This window comes from Myotis brandtii, unplaced genomic scaffold (genome assembly GCF_000412655.1).
Source record: "Myotis brandtii unplaced genomic scaffold, ASM41265v1 scaffold187, whole genome shotgun sequence".
Classification (NCBI taxonomy): Eukaryota; Metazoa; Chordata; class Mammalia; order Chiroptera; family Vespertilionidae; genus Myotis; species Myotis brandtii.
Window position 1 is genome coordinate 6456682 of NW_005356944.1, and position 9832 is coordinate 6466513.

General features: G+C 41.3%; 1 protein-coding gene across 1 annotated transcript in view; it reads left to right on the top strand.

Moving 5' to 3' along the window:
- TRIM44 (tripartite motif containing 44) overlaps nucleotides 1–9832 on the top strand; it is a gene marked incomplete at its 5' end in the record, with an annotated part of 93803 nt that overhangs the window by 30675 nt on the left and 53296 nt on the right. Inside the window, one exon of the mRNA XM_005864505.1 lies at nucleotides 4974–5213. Coding sequence (XP_005864567.1) covers nucleotides 4974–5213 — 240 coding nt within the window. The remainder of the gene's footprint in view (nucleotides 1–4973; nucleotides 5214–9832) is intronic.

Consider the following 9832-nt stretch of genomic DNA (forward strand, 5'->3'; position numbering starts at 1 on the left):
GCCGCCATCTTGGCTGACAGTTAATTTGCATATATTCACTGATTAGCCAATGAAAAGGGTATCGGTCGTACACCAATTACCATGTTTCTCTTTTATTAGTGTAGATAACAATAACAGCAACTTCATTGAGTGGATTCTTGAGGTAGCTAAGTGTTAACTGAGGTAGGAATCCCATGGTGCTCTGTTAACAGAATGGGGGTGATGAAAGGTGGAAAGAGGATATAAACGAGTGCTTCTGTCTAGGCTTCTGATGAAAATAAGAACCATGGTTTGAGGAAGAGGTTAAATGTACACTTTAATAACCTGTTCTCTACCCTCTCAACACCCCATTGTAAAATCCCAGCAGGTCAGTCTTTTAGCCAGGTTGTCAGGATAACGTTTGGCAGCACTGACCATGTTGGTCATGGGCTGTAGTTTGTAGTTCATGTCTGCTGTGTTTCTAGGCTGCTGCATAGTTTTCTAACCCTTAGCAATGGGTGCTTGTTTTACTCACAAGTAGTGGCTTTTCCACTGAGACACAAGATACAGAAAGGACTGTCTTCCTGCTTGTTGGTGTAGCTCTTCCCTTGCCTGCCCTCACTGGCGCCTGACAGGGGTTTTGGAAGGAGCTCCCTTGAAGTAAAATGCCAGAATAAATACTGGATAAACCTTGCAAGACATTTGGCTAATACAACAAGTATTTTTGAAATTTTTAATCAATGTGGACTCTGATGCTTTTCTTTCATGTAGCTTCCTATACCTGACCCTGGTTCATTTTTCTCAGTATGTCATCAACACTTTTCTGGAACAAATCTTTTTTAAGCCCATGATGTTTTCTAGCTAGTATGCTTGCTTTTTTTTTTTTCATCTGCCTATAATGGAAAAGTAAATAAAACCTTGGTTTCCTACAGGCCAGCTAGCGAGGAGTTAATGGCCTCCAGCCAGGCCAGGCACATTGAAAGGTGTTGTTTTTAGGTACAAGCTCTTAATTCAAGGTTTTATGTGTTTAATTATGTATGTGTAAAGTGCCAGTCTGCATGTCTCTTGGGCCCAGCCTAGCTTGGAAATAGTAACTACAAGAGCATATAGAAAGTGCCATGGGATGAGACTTAACTCTTCAGATGTACAGCCTTTATTCCAAGACCCACGTGGTGGGGAATTACATCCCAGTGGGGATAACAGAAGCAGCCTGTTAACTGTGGAAACATCTCAATTAAGAAGAAATAAAATGGAAGAGCCTAAAGCAGGCAGAAAGGGATCATTAGGGCAAGTATGTTGTACCAACGAGTACACTGGACTAGCAAGAGGGGAGTTGGTTTCTAAACCTGACTTTATCTCTGCACTTTTCTGGGGCCTTTGCCCCCACCTATTCAGTGTGGAGGTTGGACAGAACTCTAACGAAAACAATCAGATGTTCAGTAGTTAGTCTGTCCATTCACAAATAAGCCCCTCCTCCCAATTACAATATATACTATGCTTAAGTAATGACATAACTTTTCACCCTAATGCAACCATAAAAAGATATATCAATATGCTTGTAACCTTAGCCCTTAAGGTTTCAACAACTTAAGGGCCAATCAGTTGACAAAAGGGAGAAAACTCCTTTTAGGTTTTAGAGAGGACCCGGGTCCCTCAGGTGGGGATCACTACCAGTCCCCTAGCAGGTTACTTCATGGAGGAAGGGGAGATTTTTCTTTTAACCAGAGTGGCTCTAATTTTGGATCTTCTATATATTTCGGGATTCCACATTAATATTTTGGGGTGAGGGAGGGGGAAGTTCTGTGGCTTTTCAAAGGTTTGGCGATTTCTGATAGATGCTATATAAAAGAAACCTTTTACATGACCCATTTCATCATTCCGTGATACATCCAGCCTTCTCTCTTCTCTACATATGTAGAATTTTCTCTTTTAATGTAGCACCACATGCAGTGTAGTCAAGAGTACGAGTCTATCACTCTCACCTTTGAGGAGCTATAGGATGGAGGCAAGAAGTTCTGAGAAATGTACTGAGAAGTGATGTCAGTGGTTCCTAGGTAGGAGGTGCTAATGGGAAGGGCCTGCTGCTCTTGGAGAACTGTGAAGTTTTTAGCAGAATGGCTTTGATGGCAAGGAGGTGAAATGGAACCAGAAAGAGGGTTTTAAAAGCTGGTCACCCCTGCTATCAGAGAACCAGAGTACTCAACCTGCCATATGACCCATCCCCCAGGGGTCTCTTCTTTGGGCTCTGAATTAGAAAGGATGCCTTGACTGAGATGTTTGTTTTGCTCTTTTGAACTAGGGTGGAGAATGCCTATTTGTGAATTAGTAAAGAACTGGAGTAAGAAGACGACAGCATAAAGGTTTTAGAGAGTGGATGATCCTGCCTTAAATTCTCATTTGTAGCTAGATCTGGATAAAATAAAATATGTCATGTTGAAAAACCTATGTAAAGCAATGGGAAACAGAAATTTTGGTTTTTGAAAACCACAATTTATTCACCTACTGCAGTTTGGCCCACACCTTTCTTGACTATGATGTCACCTTCCTAACTTCGAACCACATGTGTATGAAAGTCTAGTAAAATAGGTTGCTAGTCGGTTTTTAGTATGATCTTTATTTTTAGTCACTTGGAACTGTTAAGTTTCTTAAGCATGCAGAGAAATTCATCCCTTTGCTCAAACTTCTTGGTTTAGTCTTTAAGAGAAGATTCTAAATCTTATAAGACCTAATTTATTTCAAGACTAGAAATCCACTGATTAAAGATCACCATAAAAGCTTAATAGTCTTGAAATCCACACACTAAAAATGAAAAGGAATTACAAAAATAAACACAAATCACAGTTCTCAATCTGATCTAGAATTTTCAGGGACATTAATAACATTTGACACTCCCCTCCCTTTTTCTTTAGCACCAGGGAGAGTACCTGCAGAGAGATATGAATTCCTGAGGGCTTATGTCACTTAGTCACTTGATGTGTGAGCAGATACATATCATGCAGGCCTTGTTTTGCTTTGACATCCTTATGGCACTGTTACATAAGCTGCTTAAAGTATCAAGCCTCTTTTAGTTTTGAAGAGGCCAATTAAAAATGGCTGATCTTACCTCTCATTTAGTCTTTCTCTTCCTCAATCTCCTTTTCTAGGTTTTCCCAGTTTGACTTCCCTTCTGACAGACTTTTTTAGTTTTTTAAATATATTTTTATTGATTTCAGAGAGGAAGGGAGAGGGAGAGAGAGATAGAAACATCAATGATGAGGGAGAATCATTGATTGGCTGTTTCCTGCACGACCCCCACTGGGGATAGAGCCTGCAACCCCGGGCATATGCCCTTGACTGGAATCGAACCTGGGACTCTTCAGTCCACATGCTGATCTCTATCCACTGAGCCAAACCGGCTTGGGCCTGACAATTATAGTGAACAGAGCACCAGCCTGGGAACAAGAAGACTGAAGTCCCTGCACTGCCTACAAGTGTGCAGCTGTCTTTTCCCTTATCTGTAAAAGAAATGGGCCACTGAGATGACCACTATTTTCTCTTTCATCTCTGAAATTCTCTATTGGCCTTTCTCCTTTTGTCTACTGTCCTGCCTCTTCCCTGTTCCCTCCCTCAGCTACTCAGGATGCATGTTGTTTTAAAATACTCATAAAATAAACGTAGTTGTGAGGAAACATCAGTAAATACAGTTGCTGGCAAGATATGGAGTATGGGAGTTTTTATTTTGGTAGTTGCTCACTTTGTTTGCCTTTCTTATGCCCTAGCTAAATATAGCCTACAGTTATAATATATTTTGTCCACACAATTGTTGTTGCAAAATAAAACAATAATAGCTTCACCCATCAGAAAGTAAAAATGTAAAGGCTGGATAGTATCCAATATTGGTGAAGCTGTAAGGGAAATGCTTACTTTCACACATGGTTGTGGGAATGTAACTGGTGCATTGGTTTTGGAGAGCAGTTTGGCAGTATCAATTAGTATTTTTAAAAGTACATATAAGTTGACTCAGTGATTTCAAAGGTCCCTAAAGAAACTAATATGCAAATATTAAGAGGCATAGTCAAGGATCTTCACTGATACATGGTTTGTAATAGCAAAAAATTGGAAATATCCTGTATTTCCATTAAGAAGGGAATGTATATATAAATTTTTTCATATATGTTTAATGGAGATATTTATCCATTAAATAAATAAATACCTTAATATTTTTTCAATTTTATCTATTGAAAACATTGATAAATAATATAAATATCCATATATATTCTTATCATACAGATATTAAAAATTGTACAAAGAATGAAGTTGATCTGTAGGAACTAACATATTTTAAATAGAAAACTAAGACACAGACCATATATTAGCTATGATCAATTTATATAAAAACAATTATTTATATATAAATGGCTGGAAGGACACACTAAATTGTTAATAGTAATATCCTTCTAAGGAGGAAAATGGTATAAGAATGGTGAGAGAAGGAGAATTTCATTTTTTACCATATATGCTCATTTATTAAATTTTTAAAAAGCATTTATGTATTACTGATATAAAAATGAACAAAAGGGAAATAAAAAAGGAGGATAAAGAATTACTTCCTGCCCAGCTGGTGTTGCTCAGTGGTTCAGCATCGAACTATGAACCAGGAGGTCGAGTTTCAATTCCCAGTCAGGGCATATGCCTGGGTTTCAGGCTCAATCCCCAGTGTGGGGTGTGCAGGAGGCAGCCAATCAGTGATTCTCTCTCATCACTGATGTTTCTCTCCTTCCCCCTCTCTCTGAAATAAAAAATTTATATATATAAAAAAAAATTATTTCCTAAAAATGAAAGAGGCAAAAAATTAGCAGGAAATTCATTAAAGGTATTAGGGGAACATTGTTTGGAGGATATTCCCAAAACTTTAGGATTGGATAGGAGCCATGATTTGTGCTTTGGCATGGCTGCCTAGCACTTACTGTAATAGCTCTAACCTCCCATTTCTTTGTGTGCCCAACTCATTCTTCTTACTTGTCTGTGCGCTACAGGTAACTCGGGACCAGATGAAGGTGTTTATACAGCAGGAATTTAAGAAAGTTCAGAAAGTGATTGCTGATGAGGAACAGAAGGCCCTTCATCTAGTGGACATCCAGGAAGCGATGGCCACAGCTCATGTGACTGAGATTCTGGCAGACATCCAATCCCACATGGACAGGTTGATGACTCAGATGGCCCAAGCCAAGGAACAACTCGATACCTCTAACGAAGCAGCTGAGCCAAAGGCAGAGGTAAGGGAGACTGCCTACAATTATTAGTAGCAGGACAAGTAGGAGGAAACTGACTGCCATGTTTGTTAGCTCTGGAAATGCCCTCCTGTAGTCCTTAAGTGTGACTGAATGGGAAGCCTAGACAGGGTCTGAGTGTTTAGACTGGTACGTATACCGTATGGAAGCACTGGCCCCGGGAAGTACTAGCCAGCACCTGGGCCTGGCCAAACATTAGTCCACCATGACTTAAAGGAATATAGTCACTGGGGGCAAATACTAATCACAGTTACTAAGGAAAGCCAGAAATCAGAGCCAGAGGAGAAGGCTGCTGACAGGTCCCAAGTCGGGAAATAAGCCTATAAATGGAGTAATCGTAGGCATGAGGACTGGGCTGAATGAGAATAAGTCAGGAAGTGGAGCGTAAAGCAGGCCAGAATGAACGGTTTTGGTCTGATTCTGTGGATAGTGGAAGGATTCCTCGGCTGGTTTTTATATGGAGCCAACTTTATAAATGGGGGCATAACTGCTGGATTAAGAGAGGCGTGTCGGTTAGGACATTGTGAGGATCAAGAACAGACTCTGAAAGAAAGACAAGATAAATGTTGAGTCACTGTACAATGAATATAGTCATTATGTTCAGTGTTATTTTCTAACCGGAATAAAGGGTCTCAGACATTTTACCAAACAACATGTGCAGGCAGTTAGAATCTATTTCTAAAATTAATTTAAGGCAGCTAACATTTTAAAAATACATAAAATTTATACCATTTTTCAGCCAGTGGGGAGAGGCTGTTGTTCATCAGATTTCCTAGCATTCTGTTGAAAATTCTCGTCAAGCTTATGCCAGATGGAAACCCAGGAGAGTCCTGTGGACTTTTCAGGATTCAGTAAGTTCAGCTTTAACTAGCAGTCTGGCCTGGGGACAGGAGAGCCTAGGCACAGAATAAGCACCCAATAAATAGCCAAGATATAATCTAGGAGGCAGGTATTATCTAAGGCATTCTGACAGGAAATGTGGGACCACTGGACAGTTATCTACTTCACTCACCCAGGGCTCTTGATTAATTTTTATGAATGTGTAAAAGAATAGAATAGCTCTTGTTCTTTTTACTTCATCCTCCTCAGAATTAAGACAGTGTGTGTCTGAAAAAGTTTCTAGATAGGAACGAGAGCACTTTGTAGCCATCATTTCATTTAATCTCATTATCTCCATTTTACAGATTGGATACTGAGATTCAGAGAACTGCAGAGAAACTGACACAATAGTGTTAGTTAGTAGAAACATGGAACCAGGATTCTAATTTCAGTCTATCCTATTCTAGTGCCTGTGCTTTGTCCCTACTCTATTAAGGAGAATCAGTGTCCTAGAACCTTTTAATTGTAGAGGTGGTCACTTTTAAAAAAATGTTTGAGAGAGAGAGGATGGGAGAGAGAGAGAGAGAGAGAGAGAAAGAGAGAGAGAGAGAGAGAGAGAGAGAGAGAGATGCGAGAGAGAAGCATCAATTTGCTGTCTCCTGCACGCCCCCTACTGGGGATCAAGCCCAAAACCCAGGCATGTGCCCTGACCTGGGATCGAATTTTCAACCTCTTGGTGCATGGAATGACACTCAACTAACTGAACCACACTGGCCAGGGCCACTTTTATGTTTTTATAAACAAAAAATTAAACCAGAGTTAAGTCAAGGGATCCATGCCAACTTCTCCTCAAATCGGACCCTCACATTTATTCTGTATGTTGATTAAGTTGTTTTTCTTTTTCAAAAATAAAATTTAATTTTGAGAAATAGCCCCTTCTCTTGTATTTTCATTTCAATAAATGTGTGTTGCCCCTCCCCAACATTAACTGTACTATATGGTTAACTCTGATGGAATACATAGTACACAGTACATGGCACATTTTTTAATACTTGACTTTGGCAGAGAATTTTATAAAAATATAACTAAATTCAGGCCAAGGAAGAAAGGAAAGGAGGAAGGGAGGAAGACATAATTATAAGGCAATTCTGAATAGGTCAGCAGACATTTAGAGGGTTGCTAATCTTGCTAGTAAAAGTAAAGTACATGCTATTCACGCTATCTGAAAACGCACATCTCTAACTTGAAAGCCCAGCCTTTAAGATCAAACCTCATTTGGAAATTTTTCCTCCCTGGCAGACTGAATGGGGTGGTCCTCTCTGTCCTCCACATCTGTATGGCTCACACTTCTGGACTAGTATTTAGAGCAGAAAACCAATAGAGACAGCATCTTTCAGGGTCTCCCTCTTTGGATTTCAATTCCTTGTGAATGGAAACTGTGTTGTTCATCTCTTTATTCACTGCACCTAGCACAGCATATGGCACATTTTTTAATACTTGATTTTGGCAGAGAATTTTATAAAAATATAACTAAATAAAGCCAAAAAATGAGAGATTTTAAAAACCAGTGATGAAATGTACACAGCTGTAATCGTTCTGTGGACAGTTTACAAAAGTATTCACTAAAAATGTCTATACCTTTGATTTAGTAATTGCCTGCAACATTCCATGCAGCATTATAAATTATAGTTCACAGTTGGAAATAATTAAAATGAGGTAAAAGTGAAATTTGTATCACTGATGTAGGATTCAAACATTATATTTATGAAGAATTTCTAGTAATACAAGGAAAATTTTAGATATGATCTTTAAAAAAATGGAGTTAGGAGATGAAAGTGTTAACCAGCCTTATTGGGGTAATATTTTTCAATACATACATGTATCAAATCATCACACTGTACACCTTTAACTTACTTATGTTATCCTATATAATAAAAGGCTAATATGGAAATTGTCCCCTCGGGAGTTTGACTGGGAGACTGGGAGTTCGATTGCTCACTATGATGTGCGCTGACCACCAGGTGGCAGCGTGGAACACTGCAGGCGACCAGCGGCAGTGGGGCGCTGAGGGAGCAAGGGAAGGAGGAGGCGGGGAGGCCATGAGGTGGGGAACCACGTGGTAGCATCCCATTGGTGGCGAGGGAAGGAGGAAGGAGGTGGGGAGGCTGGGAGGCGGGGAACCTGACCAGCCCTGATCTCCGGCCAGGCCTAGGGACCCTACTCATGCACAAATTTCGTGCACCGGGTCTCTGGTATATCTATAATACTCAACTAAGCTGTTAAAACACACACGCGCGCGCAAAAATGGGGCAAATGCAATACCTAATGATAACTATCAGTTTAGTGTATGTTTGCCTTCTGCTGTGTATATACGTTTTAAATATCCTATATAATAAAAGACTATGCAAATCGACTGAAAGGCGGAACACTAGTGGAATGACCAGTCGCTATGACATGCACTGACCACCAGGAGGCAGACGTTCAATGCAGGAGCTGCCCCCAGCCTGCAGGCCCCAGGCCAGCCAAGGTGGGTGCCAGCGGGGGCCCCTCCAATTGCTCCACTAGTCGTCCCACAGGGGGAGGTGACCAGCGGTGGTGGAGGCGGGGCCGGGGCGCCCCACAAGTCACCCCACAGATTGGCCCTGATCGCCGGCCAGGCCTAGGGACCCTACCCATGCACGAATTTCATGCATCGGGCCTCTTGTTCTATAATGATTAATAAAGCAATAACTTCACTTATTTGAAGAGGGGAAAGACCACATCTTTTTAGACCTGTGGGACTAGTAATGAAATTCTTCCCCTACCCTGTATTCTATAATGTGGCCCAGAAAAATTTTATTAAAAACACATGTTTAAAAAGAAATGTCATCAGGAAACCTGTAATCTTTGGACTCCTTCATCCAGAAGCTCTGTGATTCTACTTGGTCTAATCACACTCATCTGTACTAAAGGTTTCATAAAACAAACACACTGTTAATGGGCTACTTTTAGAGTAATCTTCATGAATCAACAGCAAGTAGCACTTGGGCAGGTGGGATATCTAGACTTTTTAAAGTTTATTGAAATATAATTTACTAGAGGCCCGGTGTACGAATTCATGCACAGGTGGGGCCCCTCTGGGTGGCCTGCAGGGATTGGGCCAAAACCCGCAGTCCAACACTGCCTGCAGCTCTTCTCTGCCGCTCCTGCTCATCCCGGCCCCACTGTGCCTGCCATGGGCTTGCACCTAATTAGTTCCAATCAGGAGAGGCTCACGCTGACGCAGCAGCAGTCGACAGCCATGAGCCCTGCGTCTGGTGCCCTCCCGAGGGGAGTGGCCTGTGGGATCAGGCTGAAAACGGCTCTCCGACATCCCCCGAGGGGTCCTGGATTGCGAGAGGGTGCAGGCCAGGCCAAGGGAACCCACCAGTGCACGATCAGGCCGGGGAGGGACCGTGGGAGGGCTCCAGGGAGTGTCCTGCCCATCTCGCTCAGTCCCGATTGGCCAGATCCCAGCAGCAAGCTAACCTACCAGTCGGAGCATCTGCCCCCTGGTGATCAGTGTATGTCATGTCGACTGGTCGACTGTCTGCCCTCTGATGGTCAGTGTACATCATAGCAAGCGGTTGAGTGGCCTTAGCATATCATTAGCATATTATGCTTTGATTGGTTGAACAGTCGACCAGACTCTTAGCATATTAGGCTTTTATTATATAGGATAATACCATAAAATTACCTGTTTTAAGTTTATGTTCAATGACTTTAGTAAATTTACAGTTAGGCAGCTATTATCACAAACTTGTTTA